The sequence below is a fragment of the Notolepis coatsorum genome (genome assembly GCF_963971535.1).
Source record: "Notolepis coatsorum genome assembly, chromosome: 4".
In the NCBI taxonomy this organism is placed as follows: Eukaryota; Metazoa; Chordata; class Actinopteri; order Aulopiformes; family Paralepididae; genus Notolepis; species Notolepis coatsorum.
In genome coordinates this window covers 21,340,483-21,359,758 of record NC_140168.1, presented here as the reverse complement: position 1 = coordinate 21,359,758, position 19,276 = coordinate 21,340,483, and the positions used below count along the sequence as shown (strand labels likewise).

Below are 19,276 nucleotides of genomic sequence, written 5' to 3'. Positions count from 1 at the left end.
GCTTTGCACTATATAGTACTGTACATTAGTACACTGCATAGTATTGTATATTATTATATGGTAACTCAGAACATTGTACATATGTCTATACCGAACACTGTGACCTCATTTTCTTCTTCTAAATTACATGCTATACTATGTTATTTGATACTATCTTGTCTAGCACAGTCTCTGGAGCGTAACAGTAAGAAGCATTTTGTATGAAAGTATTCTGTACTTCTGTATGACAACTATTAAAGAAACTTGAAACTTGAACTCTCTTTGATTAGGGGAGAGTGGCATGTGTGTGTTCGTGTGTGTGTGTGTGTGTGTGTGTGTGTGACTGACTGAACTGGGCACATGTGTGAACAGGTGTGAATTCTTAAAATGGGCGACATCCTCGATCCTCTTAATGTTCATAACCGGTTCCTGGAGTCTTAAGAACATATTATCTAAGAACAACATGGGCCAGGGGTTTACAGTGCTGTTTTAAGACATTTAGGTATGCTGTACATTCTGTTGTTTTACTGACTCTACAAATGTCACACTCCTAGACAGAGCTATATCTACGCCTGTACGTCACAGCCTGTCCAATAGACCACCGCAATACTTCCGATATTTTGAGCTCATGGGATTTTGAGCTCATTGACCACTTACATCAAGGCTCTAATCAACATTCATTAATTTTACCCCCCCCCCCAAACACACACACACACACACACACACACACACACACACATTTGCATATCATGTCACAAATGTAACAGTACTATATACCTGTATAATAATAATAATAATAATAATAATGTATTTTATTTATAAGGCGCCTTTTAGGACACTCAAGGTCGCCGTACAACAATTAAAAACAGTTCATTAACAATCACAATAGTTTTTTTTAAATATAAATACAATTTATCAATTTATACAATAAATAAAAACAATAAAATACAATCAATTTAAAAAGAATAAAAATCAGACATACGCCTGCCTAAACACGTGGGTTTTGAGGTGGGTTTTAAATAGGATGATGGAGTCAATGTTCCTGATGTCGGGGGGGGAGGGAGTTCCAGAGGCGGGGGGCAGAGTAGCTGAAGGCTCTTGACCCCATGGTGGACAGACGGGCTTGGGGGACGGTCAGGTTGATGGAGGAGGCAGACCTGAGGGACCGAGTGGGAATGTTGATGTGGAGGTCGGACAGGTATGGAGGGGCGAGGTTGTGGATGCCTTGAATGTATGGAGGAGGATCTTGTAATCAGTGTTTAATGGGAAGCCAGTGTAGTTGGCGTAGGACGGGGGTGATGTGACTGATGACAGGGGTACTTGTTATTATACGGGCAGCAGCGTTCTGGACCAGTTGGAGCTTATGGAGGAGTTTGGGGGAGCAAAGAGAAGGGAGTTGCAGTAATCTAAGCGGGAAGTGACGAGGGAGTGGACCAGGATTGCAGAGCTGTTGGGGGTGAGTGAAGGGCGGAGACGGTTGATGTTGCGAAGGTGGAAGTAGGCGGACCGGACGGTGTTGTTGATGTGGGAATGGAATGATAGGGTGCTGTCGAGGATGACACCCAGACTCTTGACTTGGGGGAGGGGGAAACCAAGGAGTTATCTATGGTGAGGGTGAAACTGGGGTAATTGGTGAGTGTGGACTTGGAGCCAATGAGGACTGTTTTATCACTGTTTAATTTGAGGACATTTGAAGTGAACCAGTATTTGATTTCCTGTAAACAGGCACAGAGGGAAGAGGGAGGGAGGGTGGAAGTGGGTTTGGAGGAAACATAGAGCTGGGTGTCATCCGCTATTTATGTATGTCACATGTATGTCCCTATGTCTATGTCATAATCATAAATGTCATGATTTCATGTAGGCCTATGTTGTGTATGTCATAATAAATGTCACTATGAATTGAAAATGGGGGACCCTGATGTAAACAAGACAAACGACTTTCTCTGGTCTGCATCCCCTTAACAATTGTGTGTATTGAGAGCCGTACTGTATTGTACCCATTCTGCTATCTGTTAAATAAAGTTGTCATCCATTCATTCATTCATCCCCTCGTCTCACACACGAGCTCCATGCAACGCGGAAGTGCAGTGGTCCAACTCTGTGCGCGTGGGGAGTGTGTGTGTGTCAGCTGTTCACGTGATGACGTACTTCCGTAGCGTTTCCTACCACCACCAACACCCCACCCCCTCCCAGCAATGAAGCCGTTTCCGGGCACAGCAGGGTACCAGCAGTAAACATGGCGGAGGAGCTGCTGGAAACAGTCGAGAGGCTCCAGTCTCGGCTCTCGGAGAACCAGGAGCCCCGCAAGGTAACGACGAGTAGAGACTGTGGCCCGGAAAATGAAAACAATCGTTGTGTTGTAGCGAGAGGTCTCAATCGGCCCGGTTCTATAACGTTACGTGGCAACCAACGGCTTTTTAAATAAAGAAGAGGCGCACGTCGCGGTTATGTGGTGCTTTAATAACTTGTGTTACAACAACGGGACACATACACCTTGTGTTGGGCCTTGGGTTGATTTGTTTACACGTGTGCCAACTCATCATAATAATCATTACAACAACAACTGCATGTATACACATTATTAATACAATTTTGGCCATCGCGCTAACTATAGCTTGTTGTTAGTTCTTCAGATGAAATGACCGCCACGGCGATTGCAATCTGTGCTATAGCTAAAGATGAACTAGGCCTCCTTAGTGATCCATGATGGTTAACCTTAGTTGCACTCTTTAGTTTAGTAGGAGTGAAAGGGAGCCAACCTGTAATAACATTGAGTGGGTGCGTTTTTATAACCATTGATTTCACCCTAACGCTAGGCTATAGCTACGCTATCTCATGTAAATCCCCTTCCCCCACGAAGAAGCTATCTCTTTCTGGTGGTATAGCATTGATATAGTTGTGTGTGGCGTGATTTCTGTCAGCCACAGATGAATCAAGTGAACACACAACAACAACCCCACTCTGATTGTTACTATTATTCCATCAATTGACCACCACACACAGTTACTACTAGTTCGCCACCACTTCCATCCATTAGCAGCCAGAGAAGCCACGACACCAGACTTGATGACGCCATGACTGTGCGCAGATGTGTGTTCTTGTGGGGTTTTGCAGTCTCAGGCATCATGACTCATATTATTTACAAACTATAACCAGGAACACAGAGTGATCAGCCCCATTAGATAGTAGTGCAATGTTGTTGTTGTCACAGTGTGCTGTTATTTCTCCTTATCCATTTTTCATTTAGCCTGTAGGAATCAGACGTATAGCTTGGCCCTGGTTTGCTATCAGTTGTATATTGCTTGTGCTCTTGTTAAATGAATGAATGAAAACTTTTATTGAACAGATTGCAGAATGGGTACAATACACAGTACGGCTCAATATGATGCTTCTTCTATTGCCCGTGCTGCTGTTTTTTTTATGTCCGGTGACTGATATCTGAGTCATCTCGCAAGCTGTCACTCTTGTGTTTTTATTTTTTTTTGCAAAACAGCTAATGAAGACTCTGAAAAGGCTGGGGGAGCTTCCGATGACTGTGGACATTCTCGTGGTAAGGCATCGGTTGATCTAATGTGACGGAATCGTCCGTCGTGTAGCCACGCTGTGTGATGGTGCCCTAGTCGTGTTATACTTATAGTATTCTTCCAAAGAAAAGATGCGTTCGTACGGCCTGCTCTTGCGATGGGGGAGGACTGGTGCACGTTGAAGCACGTTGCTGTGTTATATATCTATGGCTGCTGCAGGTGCAGATGCACCGTTCAATGTTGTCACAAGCAAAGTTCAACACACTCTCACTTCCCTTTATGATGGGGCAATAACACTACACTACAGCAGGCCCCGCTCGAGTCCATGTGCTGGGATATTTAGTGCACTTAGCTCTAGAGACCATTAGAGCTTCTGAAGATAATATGCGGATCACATTAACACACGCTGTGCCTCCCAAATATGACGTGATGCACAGACCATACCACTGAAAAAGAAATGCCGCTAAATGGTGCATTTATATAGTGCTTTAGTTTTATCCAAAGCTCTTTAGAGCTTTTGTTCCTCACATTTTACCCATTTGCTCACAATTCACACACAGAAGGCGGAGGCAACCATGCAAGGTGCCGACCTGCTCAATGGGATCAGTTAGGGGCTAAGTGTCTTGCTCAAGGACACATCGACACGCTCCCCGGGAGAAGCGGGAATCGAACTGGGAACCTTCCGATTACCAGACGACCGCGCTGTCTCCTGAGCCACTATCGCTCACCGGACGATACAGTGAAACTAACGGGGGGGAATGTCAGCAGCACTTCACTCAATATCCTACCAGAGCGAGATAGACTGATCATGTAGTCTGATTTATAAAAATAAAAAACTTAAAAAACTTGACTATCGCCCCTTTCTGAAACTGAAGTCCTTGTCCTCTATTCTCTCGTAGGAAACTGGAGTGGGGAAAGCTGTGAACGCTTACAGGAAACACGATGCCGCTGGGGAGATAGCGAAAGGCCTTGTGGCCAAGTGGAAGAAACTGGTTCCCCAGTCGGCCGACAGGTACTTGTGTGTGTGTGTTTCATTACTGAGGTATTAACACATTGGTTGCCAGCCGGATTATCGCTTGGATGCCACCACGTTAATCAATGGGAGGACGAGCACATTTGCGAATGCATAAACTATATATATTTTTTTGGGTCCACTTTTTCTCCCCATCCCCATTTTCTATTTTTCTCCCATCCCAATTTCGTATTATCCAATTCTTCCCTCCCCTGTCTTGAACGTTGCTAGACTATGCCTCCCACTGGTCGGCTGTAGTGAGGATAGAAGCCTTGCATCACGTGTCCCCTCCGGTACACGGGGAGGCAGCCTGTCGCATCTTTTCACAGCAGCAGCTCGAACTCTGTGGCGAGGAGTAACGCGTGGGACGCTCACGCTGCCCCCGCTACTTCCTGTTTCCGCCGCACCGGCGTCACCCAACCGACCTGTAGGAGTCGCTGTCCACAACGTCCAATCCCCACCCTCTAACACTTGCCAATTGTGTTAGTATGAACGACCGGCCAAGCTGGTAGCAACGCCGAGAGCTGGGCTCGAACCCAGCGTCTCATGCGTTAGTGGTGAGCGCCTTGCCCACTGCGCCACTCAGCCGCCCTGCATAAACTATATCTTAAATTATGGCTATGTGTCTAATACACCCGTCGTCGCTTATCAATGACTTGCTTGCAGTCAACATGTACGAAACGGATTGTTTTTTCATCAGTACATTTCCGTTTTATACTGTTTTGATTATGAGTATAGTTTCGGAGTTCTAGTAATTTCAGAGAAATTCCGCGAAAATAGCCATTTACTGGAATACACAAAACACGTTGTCATTTTCCGGCTGATTTATGAATAGTTTTCAAATAAATGCTAGATTATCAAGAGTATTTGTGTTCTTATGCACAATACAAAAGCGGGCTGAAGAATCATTTATTCGTGCCGCGCTCAGCGCCTAACGCCACACACACACACACGTTGTGAAATCTGTGAAAAACAACTCTTGATTACCCCAAAACTGGTAACATAGATTCCTTACCTCAGATCAGATGTTCTGCAAAAAGATGAATCCAATTCCTGATCGCCATTCCAAATATTGATCGCGTTTATTGATCCAACGTTATAGTCTGAAAGCTGCTTCCAGCCTTGCCAGTGAATCTGGTAACACGACACTGCTTGCCAGAGATAGGAAAACCCTGGACCGGAGTTTTTCCTCTGATGCACTTTTTCACTCAATCCAATCCAATGATGTGCATTACCATCCGGGAGACGATAGGGGGCGGTATTTGCCCTTTTCGAGCTCCGAGCCATTCCCAATGATAATGTCAGGCTGGACTAGGGGTGCACCGATGTATCGGTCGGGTATCGGTATCGGCCGATAAGTGCCTTGTTGACTGCCTTGTTGACTGCAATCGGCCTATCGGCCGATAAGCTCGAATGTGCCGATGGCAGTAGCCGATAAATATCCATCAATTTGTGTCGCGTCAAAAGGCAAAACGCGTCGCGACCTGCACAACGCCGCCCCCGGCCCCCGTTCTTTCAACCTAAAAGTGCACTTTCTTCAACCTCGAAGTAAACAAATCACAGAACGGTAGCCAGTTAGTAGGTATCAACGTGAGCTCCCGGGACGGTAGCTAGTTAGCTAGCACCATCCATGTATCAATGTGAGCTCCCGGGACGGTAGCTAGTTAGCTAGCACCATCCATGTATCAATGTGAGCTCCCGGGACGGTAGCTAGTTAGCTAGCACCATCCATGTATCAATGTGAGCTCCCAGGACGGTAGCTAGTTAGTTAGCACCATCCAGGCATCAACGTGAGCTCCCGGGACGGTAGCTAGTTAGTTAATAACGTTATATAGTTAGTGTTACACGTTCAATAACATCAGCATATTATTTACCCGAAGATAGCAGTAAGCAAGGCATTACTCCGTTCATAGCTCAGTTCCATTCCGTTGCTCATTCCGTACCCAACTACCCATTCTGCAATCTGTTAATAAAGTTTTCAACCAGACAAATGTATAGAAAGGCTTTGTTTTATTATAACATTTGTTGCAGTAAAATCATTATGTCTCATTTGGTCATGCTGTGGAGCGCTGGTCGGCGGGCCGAGCAGCTAACGTATTAGCTACGTTAAGTTTGTTGTGCTCTCGACTCGCAAGCAGATCAATGGCGGCATGCCCGAAAGTAGAAAATGAATAAACGCTTGCCGATTGGTGGTAAGAACAGCAGGAGGTGGGTGCTAGCGGTGTGGCGTAATTGGCCGAATCGACTGTCAATCAAAATGGTTCTATTGCATTGGCTGAGGGCTCTGGTTGAGAGAATATTATCCATCTGCAGGCTGCCAGACGATACTGGGAGAGGGATAGTGCTACATGGCATGGTGGAATTAATACCATAAACATATTTCTTGATGTTTCCTTTTTTTTAAGTAAGTAAAGAGGCCTACAAATACAAACATACACATACAAATATACAGTAGTTTCATTAAAAAAAAAAAATTACAAATACTTATTTTTTGCCACAAGTATCGGTATCGGCCGATTGTGTTAGTTGAACAATCGGTATCTGTGGCCAATTTTCATATCGGTGCATCCCTAGGCTGGACGGATGAAAAATGAATATCGCTAATAAAAGAAATGACGATTAAATAACGAGAAATCTCGTTATTGGCAACCAACACATGGCGGCCAATAACGAGATCTCTCGTTGTTGGCAACCAATGTGTTAAGAGACACTCAATTGTTGGTTTGAGGAGATTACATTATACAAGACACGGCTTTACACAGAATTTTGGCTCACTTATTTTTTTTGGTAAGGACTACAATGGAGTTTTGTGCAGTAATTTGATATAGCTGTTTTTCATATTGTGATGAAATGATTGTGATAATGTGGTGAACCCCGTCCCATGACCAACGCACCCCTGGCTAGGGTGCAAGGTATCATTTGAGATGCAGCTCAAAACTGTATGTCGGTCTTTTCTATCAACATCCAGTAAATGGTAAATGGCTGCATTTATATATAGCAGCTTTTATCCAAAGCGCTTTACAATTTGTTCCTCACATTTGACCCATTCACTCACACATTCACACACAGACGGCAGAGGCAACCATGCAAGGTGCCAACCTGCTCACCGGGAGTAGTTAGGGGTTAAGTGTCTTGCTAAAGGACACTTCGACACACTGCCCGGGAGGAGTGGGAATTTAAGCGGGAACCTCCGGATTACCAGATGACTGCTCTCTACCTACCGAGGCACTGTTGCCCCCAGTAAATGTTATTTTGAATCTTGTCTATTCAAATTAGGAAAATTTAGTGTAGACGGGCTTGGGACATTTTGTGACGGGCTAATGATTGACGTTCCCACCTTCTATTATGTATCATAAATTGCTGCAGCATTTTCTGGATTATACCATTACTTACTTATTTTTGGTGCAAAACCAAACTTAATAAAAAATAAGAAAATGCCAAAATGCCATCTAAAATACCACATTAACACTTTGAATGCCGACGGCGTGTATTCTCGTCCTATCAGACCCCCTGTTGAGTGCCGACGACGTGTATTGTCGTTTGATTTTTTTATTAGCGATCTGAATTCATATTTCATCAACCGAGTCTCCCGTTGGTACAGCAGACTCTAGGAGCTCAGATGGGAAAAAACCGCCCCCTATCGTCTATCCCTGTGTAACTGCAGGTCAGTCGATTATACTGGGAGATCCCTGTTGGGGTGGCCAACTGGCTCCATTGTGCTGGCGAGCCGTCTGATGATGAGGGATCTGATCGCGAGTTGGAAAGCAGCCTGGAATATATATTTACAGCAGCCAATAATCAATCAATAAACGCGATCGATATTTGGAATGGCGATCAGGAATTGGAATAATCTTTTTGGAGAACATCTGATCTAAGGTAAGGAGTCTATGTTACCAGTTTTAGGATAATCAGACCTGTATTCACTGAGATATCAGCATGTGCCGTGTATGTGTGTGTGTGTGATCTTGAGGAAATGGATAATAGATTTTTCAGCCCGCCTCTATAGTGTGCATAAGTACACATATACTATCGATAATCGAGCGTTTATTTGAAAACGATAAATAAAAATGCCGTTTATGGGGGAATCTTTAAATTTTCCGAGAATTTTCGAGAGAACGATAGCTTTTCGAAATGCTATAAAAAGGATATGAACCGATTTTATATAGAAAAAAAAAGTTTTGACAATGTTGACTGCAAACAAGTCATTGATAAGCGACGGGCAGATTAGACACATAGCCATAATTTAAAACATAGATTATGCGTTTTTAACGCTAACATTGAAGTGGGTGATGGCATTCAACGGGGTAAAAAGGTAAACAAGGCCAGCACTGATGGTGTTAAGACACGGCAATCGGCAACCTTGAAAAACACTTAGGGTATGAAGAACTAGTGCAGTGCCCATGACGTGCCCCGAACCAGTCGATTGCATGGACCCCCGTATTGCTGCTTGCAGCTTTCTCAAGTACAGCTCATCCAATCAGCTTCACACTCGACACTGCACTTACTTGGGTCCCCGTGACAACGTGCCCATTCGAAATTAGCCGATTGCTTGGCCCCCGGTATTGCTGCCTGCAGCTTTTTCGAGAACCTCTTATCCAATCAACTTTACAATCGACACTGCACTTACTTGGGTCCTCAGCAATACACCCGCCATGTGTGAAGTTGAGTGGATGAGTAGTGGTTCTCGAGAAAATCGAAAGACAGACAAACAGACATTTTAGTTAGACTAATGCAGTGCCTCTTCCGGGAGTGCCTGTTTGGAATGGGCCAGTTGCTTGGCTTCCGGTATGGCTGCTTGCAGCGTTCTCGAGAACCGCTCATCCGATCACCTTCACACTCTACACTGCACTCCCCTGGGACCTCAGCAATACATGTGTGAAGTCGATCAGATGAACGGTTCCTGAGATATGCAAAGGACATACAGCAGAGACTCCTTCCTTTTTAGTTAGATGACGTATGACATGGAGATTTAAGTAAGAATTGTTTTTTGATTGGTCAGCATGCACCTTGTTCTGAAGCAGGGGTCCGCAAACGCAAACCTTTTTATACCACAACCCCATTTTATTTTATTTTTTATTTTTTTGGCGACCCCACACTTAACTCATCAGCGCCGGAGCGATATGCCCGATATAGGTCTAGAACGCCACCGCTTTAATCAATGGGGGGACTGTGAGATTTGCGAGTGCTTAAAATATATCTTAAATTATAGCCATGGGTCTAATACACCCGTCGATTATCAGTGAGTTGCTTCCAGTCAACATGTACAAAACGGATTGTTTTTTCATCTGTACATTTCCGTTTTATACCGCTTTGAATATGAATATAGTTTGGGTGCTTCGGAGTAATTCCAGGAAAAAGACAGCGTGTTTGTGTAATTCAATAAACACGTCGTCATTTTTCGCCTGATTATCGAATCTTCCTGAAATCAACGCTAGATCATCATTATCCTTCCTCGTGCAAGAATGAAAATAGCCTCGTAGCGCGAGGCTCCCCCAGTCCCCTCCTGCACTCAACGGCACACAGCCACACACACAGACAGCATCGATTGGGGTAGAAATAAATATCAGATCAACGATCAAATTTATATATAGTGTTCTTACCTTGTATCTGATGTAATGCAAAAGAAATAATCCAATTATCTGATCCCAAATACTGCTTGTGGAGGTCCGTACCACATTACCGACTGTTACACACTGACGGGCGGGCTGGGTTACTGTTCCATGCCATCGTTGTTGAGGCCTACCTCGCCTGAGTATTTAAACCCCGCCCGCACGGCTCGGATCATCCCAGAAAAGAAACCACACCATTCCCAATGGAGTGCAATACCAGCTGGAAGGTGTAGGCGGCGGTATTTGCCCTTTTGCAAGCTCAGACCCATTCCCAACGATAACATCAGGCTGGATGGATGAAAATGAATGGATATTGCTAATAAAAGAAATAACGATTAAAACCCGACTATACTCGTGATTGGCGCTCAAGCGATGGCGAGTTAACCAGACTATCATCGTGACTGGCGCTGAATGAGTTAATGTATTGCGTAATTTCAATGTGGAATTCAGGAATATCAAAATAAAAGCACACGTTGTTGAACTTGATCATGCATATTTATTAGAAAATTGTATTACAGCACTATGTTATCGATGCACATTTATAAAACTAGGCATATTTAGCCAAAATATGTTGCCAGAACAGAAAAAAAATATATTTTTAATAATAAAAAATAAAAAACTTGGACTTGGCAATGCAAGTAACAGCAAGTAAAACTGTCACCTACCCACGACCCCACTTTGGGTCACGACCCGTAGTTTGAGAACCGCTACTGACTTGTCTCTACTAAAGACCTCTACTGACTTGTCTCTACTAAAGACCTCTACTGACTTGTCTCTACTGACTTGTCTCTACTAAAGACCTCTACTGACTTGTCTCTACTAAAGACCTCTACTGACTTGTCTCTACTAAAGACCTCTACTGACATGTCTCTACTAAAGACCTCTACTGAGTCGTCTCTACTAAAGACCTCTACTGACTTGTCTCTACTAAAGACCTCTACTGACTTGTCTCTACTGACTTGTCTCTACTAAAGACCTCTACTGAGTCGTCTCTACTAAAGACCTCTACTGACTTGTCTCTACTAAAGACCTCTACTGACTTGTCTCAAGACCTCTACTGACTTGTCTCAAGACCTCTACTGACTTGTCTCAAGACCTCTACTGACTTGTCTCTACTAAAGACCTCTACTGACTTGTCTCTACTAAAGACCTCTACTGACTTGTCTCTACTAAAGACCTCTACTGACTTGTCTCTACTAAAGACCTCTACTGACTTGTCTCTACTAAAGACCTCTACTGACTTGTCTCTACTAAAGACCTCTACTGCGTCGTCTCTACTAAAGACCTCTACTGCGTTGTCTCTACTAAAGACCTCTACTGACTTGTCTCTACTGACTTGTCTCTACTAAAGACCTCTACTGAGTCGTCTCTACTGAAGACCTCTACTGACTTGTCTCTACTGAAGACCTCTACTGACTTGTCTCTACTAAAGACCTCTACTGACTTGTCTCTACTAAAGACCTCTACTGACTTGTCTCTACTAAAGACCTCTACTGCGTCGTCTCTACTAAAGACCTCTACTGACTTGTCTCTACTAAAGACCTCTACTGCGTTGTCTCTACTAAAGACCTCTACTGACTTGTCTCTACTAAAGACCTCTACTGACTTGTCTCTACTAAAGACCTCTACTGCGTCGTCTCTACTAAAGACCTCTACTGACTTGTCTCTACTGACTTGTCTCTACTAAAGACCTCTACTGCGTCGTCTCTACTAAAGACCTCTACTGCGTTGTCTCTACTAAAGACCTCTACTGACTTGTCTCTACTAAAGAAGACCTCTACTGCGTTGTCTCTACTAAAGACCTCTACTGACTTGTCTCTACTAAATACCTCTACTGACTTGTCTCTACTAAAGACCTCTACTGCGTCGTCTCTACTAAAGACCTCTACTGACTTGTCTCTACTAAAGACCTCTACTGACTTGTCTCTACTAAAGACCTCTACTGACTTGTCTCTACTAAAGACCTCTACTGACTTGTCTCTACTGACTTCAAGTTTCAAGTTTCTTTAATAGTTGTCATACAGAAGTACAGAATACTTTTATACAAAATGCTTCTTACTGTTACGCTCCAGAGACTGTGCAAGACAAGATAAGTATGAAATAACATAGTATAGCATGTAAATTAGAAGTAAAAAAAATAAATTAGGTCACAGTGTTCAGTATAGACATATGTACAATGTTCGATGCAGAATAGACGTAACTGAGTTACCATATAATATACAATACTATGCAGTGTACTAATATACAATACTATATAGTGCAAGGCAGAAATGGGATGAGGTGCAATTTAGGTACAATTTACAGTAGGTGTACGAGTTGTAGTGCAAATCCTTTATCAATAAATATAAAGTGTGTTTGTGTGATCTAAAGTGTGGAGAGTGGGTGCTGCAGTGTGTTGTTTGTTTAAGTGGGTGTGTGGTTGTGTGTGCTGTGTGCATTTGATGGTTGTTGCATAGTGTTTATTGTTCGTTTAGCAGCCTGATGGCCTGGGGATAGAAGCTTCTTCTGAGTCTTTCTGTGCTCGCCTTAAGACTCCGGTATCGCTTGCCTGACCGCAGCAGTTCAAAGAGGCAGTTGTTCGGGTGGCTCGAGTCCTTAATAATTATCTTAGTCTTCCCCCTGCACCGCTTGTTGTAAATGTTCTGGAGGGTGGGAAGCCCCCGGCCCCTCCAATTGTGCGTTCGGCTGAACGTGTCACTCTTTGTAGTCTGCTACGGTCTTGTGCAGTGCTATTCCCAAACCAGGAGGTGATGTTGCCAGTCAGGATGCTCTCTATTGTACATGAGTAGAAGTTCCTAAGGATCTTCTGACTGACTTGGAACTTCCTTAGGCGCCTGAGGAAGTAGAGGCGTTGTCGTGCCTTCTTCACAACACTGTCAATGTGTGTGGTCCATGTCAAATCCTCGGATATGTGGGCTCCGAGGTACTTGAAACTGTTCACTCTCTCAACCGGTGCCCCGTCGATGCTGAGGGGGCTGTAGTCCTTGACCCCCGACCTCCTGAAGTCCACAATCATCTCTTTTGTTTTGCTGACGTTCAGGGAGAGGCAGTTCTCCTGACACCACTGTGACAGATTCTCTACCTCTTCCAGGTAGGCCCTCTCGTCGTTGGCAGAGATCAGGCCCACCACTACTGTGTCATCAGCAAATTTGATGATTGTGTTGTTGTTCCGCTGTGCTACGCAGTCATGTGTGTACAGGGAGTAGAGGAGGGGGCTCAGAACACAGCCCTGGGGGGCCCCTATGTTGAGCGTGATGGATGAGGAGGTGCAGTTGCCTGCTCTTACCACCTGGGGTCTGCCCGTCAGGAAGTCCAAGACCCACTGGCAGAGGTCATAGTTCAAGCCCAAGTCCCTGAGCTTGGCTATGAGTTTGGAGGGGACTATGGTATTGAATGCTGAGCTGTAGTCTATGAACAGCATTCTCACATAGTTCCCCTGCCTCTTGTCCAGGTGTGATGCTGCTGTGTGCAGCACATGGGCTATGGCGTCCTCCGTGGACCTGTTGGGGCGATATGCAAATTGCAGGGGGTCCAGGTTGATGGGGAGGGAGGAACAGATGTAGCCCTTCACTAGCTTCTCAAAGCACTTCATGGCTATGGAGGTGAGGGCTACAGGGCGGTAGTCGTTGAGGCAAGCGGGCGTAGATTTTTTGGGTACAGGGATGATGGTGGACTTCTTCAGACAGGTGGGGATGACAGCCTGTTCCAAGGACAGGTTGAAGATGTCAGTGAATACCGGGGCCAGTTGGTCGGCACAGACTTTTAGGACGCGGCCGGGGATGCCGTCCGGTCCTGCTGCCTTCCTGATATTCACTTTAAAAAAAATCCGTCTCACCTCATGCTCTGTTACCCTGAACACTGAGTCTCCATCAGCAGACCCCCCCCCCCCATTGCCGTGGTTTGTAGGCTGGTGTTGTTATTCACAGCCTCAAACCTCGCATAGAAGGAATTGAGATAATTTGCTAAGGAGATGTCACTGTTCAGTTTGAGGGAGGTGCCTTTGTAATCTGTCATTGTTCTGAGGCCCTGCCACATGCCTCTAGAGTCAGCCTGTTCAAACTGAAGTTCAACTTTATCCCTGTAACGCCGTTTTGCCTCTATTACTGCTCTCCTGACGTTGTATCTTGCTGTCTTGTGTTCTTCCATGTTGCCTGTCACCAGCCCGGTGTTGTATGCTGATGTGCGCACTTTCAGAGCCTCACGGACGGATTTATCTACCCAGGGCTTTTGATTTGGGTAGATTCTAATTGTGTTAGAGGGGATTGTTTCTTCTACCAGAGTACAGACAAAGTCAAGCACCGTTTCAGTGTATTCGTTAATATTGGCTGTGTTATCATGGAATACACTCCAGTCTGTGCATTCAAGTGCAGCTTGGAGTGTCTCCTCTGACGTCACGGTCCAACGCTTAACCTCTCGCGAGACCACCGGCGTTCGCTTGAGACTTTGTTTATACTTTGGCAAAAGAAATATGGCGGCGTGATCGGACTTACCGAATGGACTAAGAGCCTGTGACTTGTACCCATTCTTAAATTGTCTCTACTAAAGACCTCTACTGCGTTGTCTCTACTAAAGACCTCTACTGACTTGTCTCTACTAAAGACCTCTACTGACTTGTCTCTACTAAAGACCTCTACTGACTTGTCTCTACTAAAGACCTCTACTGAGTCGACTCGTCTCTACTAAAGACCTCTACTGACTTGTCTCTACTAAAGACCTCTACTGACTTGTCTCTACTAAAGACCTCTACTGACTTGTCTCTACTAAAGACCTCTACTGCGTTGTCTCTACTAAAGACCTCTACTGACTTGTCTCTACTGACTTGTCTCTACTAAAGACCTCTACTGCGTCGTCTCTACTAAAGACCTCTACTGACTTGTCTCTACTAAAGACCTCTACTGCGTTGTCTACTTGTCTCTACTAAAGACCTCTACTGAGTCGTCTCTACTAAAGACCTCTACTGACTTGTCTCTACTGAAGACCTCTACTGACTTGTCTCTACTAAAGTCCTCTACTGACTTGTCTCTACTAAAGACCTCTACTGCGTTGTCTCTACTAAAGACCTCTACTGAGTCGTCTCTACTAAAGACCTCTACTGACTTGTCTCTACTAAAGACCTCTACTGCGTTGTCTCTACTAAAGACCTCTACTGAGTCGTCTCTACTAAAGACCTCTACTGACTGGTGTTACTGAACAACATTCCCTCTCCCTGTCCGCAGACCCAGTAACAGCGACGCGGCCAAGGAGGCTCCACGATCACATGCGCAGCACCCTCTGGTCCCAGAGAGAGACGGCGGAGCGGGTCGCAAGCGCCTGCGGGAGCCGTCCCCCGAGGTGGAGCCCCTGTACGAGGAGGAGGAGGAGAAGCAGCGGGAGGAGGAGGAGGAGGAGAGGATGGAAGAAAGAGGTTACAGCACCAACTACTCCCCCTCGCCCCCACGGCACCAGCACCACAGCCCCCCCCCGCCGGCCCAGAGGGGCGGGTACCAGTCGGAGGGATACGAGAGCCCCGAGCCTGAGCCCAGCCCTCCGCCTCCTCCCCCCCGCAAAGAGGTCCGACACGCGAAGCCGCACAAGGAGCCCGGCAGGAACCACCACCACAGTTCCCATGGCGACCGAGACAGGGAGGAGGAGCGGCGGCGACGCCACGCACAGACGAGCAGCGACCGAGGGGGAGAAGAAGAAGAAGAAGAAGAAGAAGAGGAGGAGGGAGGAGGAGAAGAAGAAGAAGAAACGGGAGGAGGCGGGAACAGTGAAGGAAAGAAGCGCAGTGCAGAGAGAGAACAGGATAGTGGACACAGGGCTTCCAAGCACAGCCGCCATGCCGCCCCGAGCGAAACCAAGAAGGAGAAGGACAGGGAGAAAAAAGGAGGAAGTGATGGTGAGTTTTGGGGGGGGGGGGGGGGGGGTCGGGGCTGGTACTTCTATTCTTGTGAGGTCCTACACAGATGAACAAGCATGGCCATTTTGTCAGTCCTCACTGGGAAGGTTGGAGATTGGTTAGTGGTCGGCATTTTGTGATCGGCGGTTAAGGGATGTGAGTCAGTAGGCGGCTGGGTGGCGTAGCGGAGATTGCGCTCGTCACCAATGCAAGAGACTCCGGTATCGAATCCCAGTCTCAGCATTGCCTTCGGCTTGGGCCGGCCGTCGTACTGGCTCATTTGGCAGAGTCTGTCAGCGGTGGAAAGTCGATGGGTGGGGATTGGACGTTGTGGACAGCGGTCGGTTGGGAGACGCCTGCACAGCAGAGACGGGAAGTGGCGAGGGTAGTGTGAGGCTCCCATGCGTTACACCTCGCCAATGAGAGTCCGCGCTGGCAGGCGAAAAGATGTGACAGGCTGCCTCCTCGTGTGCCGGAGGGAACACGTGATGCAAGGCTTCTATCCTCTCTACAACCGACCAGTGGGGGGCATAGTGGAGCAACGTTCAAGACAGGGGAGGGGAGAATTGGATACACGAAATTGGGATGGGAGAAAAATAGAAAATAAGGAGAAAAAGTGGATAAAAAAAAAGGGATGGGAGTGAAGTGACCTCACAAGTATAGTCATGCGCGTGTGTGTGCTTTCGTGTTTGTCTTGGAAGGGGCTCACCGCGACGATGTCTCCCTGAAGGCAACAGGGTTTTATGGCCATGTTGACCCTTCTCCATGTTGACCCTTTTCCGTGCCAAATAATTGCTGGTTACAATAAGCCATTGCATCACAAGTGCAGTCACATGGCTCGAAATTAACATTTTTACTTGGTAGCACTTTTTGAAGTTGGGAGCACCAGCAAAGATTTAGGAGCACCCACCAAAATGTAAGGAGCACCAACAATATATATGTAATATATTTTTTATTGATAAAAAAACGACAATATAACAGTACTGTAATGCAGTAAAACGGTGAAAGTAGCCTTAAACTATAGTATAGTGTAGACTAGGCATGTGCCGGTATGACATTTTGAAGGTATGATAACCTTGGGCAAGAATACCCCGGTTAACGGTATATCACGGTAATCGGTAAAAAAAAGGATTCCCCCCCCCCCCCCCCATTGAACAAAACGTCTTTTATTACAGTCTTCATTCACACATTCATAAATAACTTGCAGAAAATGTGATTGTGTTAGACACACACACATAGGGAACTGTCTGACCACTTTAACTAAGTAGGTACAGAAACTACAGAATAAAAAAAATACTTCCAATTTCCAAATAAAATATAATTCCTTTCTGAATAAAATAAATACACTTAACACTTTCTGTGCCAGCCATGCGGTGCGTAGGAACCCTGTTGCGTGCCACCGCTCTATTCAATGACAGAGCTCTCATATTTGCGAACGCATAAACGAATCGGTTCATTTCTGTTTTATACCATTTTGAAAAACACTATTTTTTTTTTAAATTTTCAGAAAAAATTACGTTTCTGTGATAAACGCCCCTTTACTGGAATACACAAAACACGTTGTCATTTTTCGGCCTATTTATGAATAGTTTTCAAATAAACGCTAGATTATCGATAGTATATGTGTACTTATGCACGCTATAGAAGCGGGCTGAAAAATCGATTATCTTATTTCCTGATCGCACACACACACACACATACACACATATGGCACACGCTGATATATAGGTGAAAATAGCTCTGATTATCCCAAGACTGGTAAAATAGATTCCTTACCTCAGATCAGATGTTCTCCAAAAAGATTATTCCAATTCCTGATCGCCATTCCAAATATCGATCGCGTTTATTGATCCAACCTGGGTACTAGAAACACATATACTCCGCTGTTCTGGTGGTGGACAATGACTTGTATCGTCTCCGGTTACTTGTCTGACAAGTAAACTGTGGAAGCAGGGCTTTTTTTTTCTCCATGCGTTTCATTCACTCCAATCCAATGGGGTGCAGTACCATCCGGAGACACGATAGGGGGCGGTATTTTCCCTCTTCGAGCTCAGACAGATCCCCACTGGTAACGTGAGGCTAGATTGATGAAAAATGAATGGAAATTGATAATAAAAAAATGTACGAGAAAAAGACGATCTCTCGTCGTTGGCACTCAACGGTTGGCATGAACTAATGAGAAATCTCGTTGTTGGCACTGAAAGTGTTATGAGTGTATTTATAATATAATAGAAAGGAATTCTATTTTATTTAAGTGTATTTGGAAATTGGAAGTATTTTTTATTCTATATAGAAAATACTTCCAATTTCCAAATAAACTTAAATAAAATAAATACACTCAGTCTTTGACTGCCCAAGTTTAATTCCTTATTAGTCCCTTGAATGCCCATGGCCACTTCAATGTTAACGTTAATATCGCCTGTTTTAAATTATGGCTATGTGTCTAATCTGCCCGTCGCATTATCAATGACCTATTTCCAGTCAACATTGTCGAAGCAGATTGTTTTTTTATCGGTTCATTTCCGTTTCATAGCATTTAGAAAACCCCTCGTTTTCACAGAGAAAAAAGAGGTTTCCATGATAATCGCCTTTTACTGGAATATTCTAGAACGTTGTCATTGTTCGGCCTATTTATGAATCGTTTTCAAATAAACGCTAGATTATCGATAGTATATGTGTACGCATGCACGCTCGTGGCGCGCGCTGAAAATCGCTTCTCCTATTTCCTGACGGCGCGCATAGTCAAACAGCCATATCACATAATCACATAAAAGCTTATATATCCGTGAAAACGGGTCTGATTATCCTTAGACTTATAACATAGATTCCTTACCTGAGATCAGATGGTATCCAAATGGATTATTCCAATTCCTGATCGCCATTCGGAAAAAATCAATCTTTTTATTGATTCACCGTGTACAGTAAAACACATATTCCCCGCTGCTCTGAGAGTCCAGCATGAAGCTGGTAGATGCCGGCTGCGTGAGTGAGAAGTAAAATGTGGAGTGCGGATGTTTTTTTCTCATTCATTTTCATTGAGTTCAATCCAAAAGGGTGAATTACCACCTGAGCGCCTGATGTAGCTGAATTTCCAACGGTAGACACGGTTGATGAAATATGATTTCAGATCGCTTAAAAAAAAAGAGAGAAAATACGAGAATTCTTGTGAGTGGGCATTCAACCCGCGGGGGGTAAACCCGAGAAATCTCGGGCGTGGCATGCAAAGTGTTAAGTGACCATTTGGTCACTTTCAGTCCAGGTCAATTACGCATCT

At 44.9% G+C, this 19,276-nt stretch overlaps 1 protein-coding gene across 1 annotated transcript in view; it reads left to right on the top strand.

The window, feature by feature from the left end:
* Positions 1 to 2,165: 2,165 nt before the first annotated feature.
* Positions 2,166 to 19,276, top strand: part of eloa (elongin A) — a 51,429-nt gene continuing 34,318 nt past the window's right edge. The window contains exons 1-4 of the mRNA XM_084311791.1: positions 2,166 to 2,287; positions 3,473 to 3,529; positions 4,403 to 4,515; positions 15,341 to 16,002. Of these exons, the coding sequence (XP_084167917.1) occupies positions 2,216 to 2,287; positions 3,473 to 3,529; positions 4,403 to 4,515; positions 15,341 to 16,002 (904 nt within the window). The 5' untranslated portion in view covers positions 2,166 to 2,215. The remainder of the gene's footprint in view (positions 2,288 to 3,472; positions 3,530 to 4,402; positions 4,516 to 15,340; positions 16,003 to 19,276) is intronic.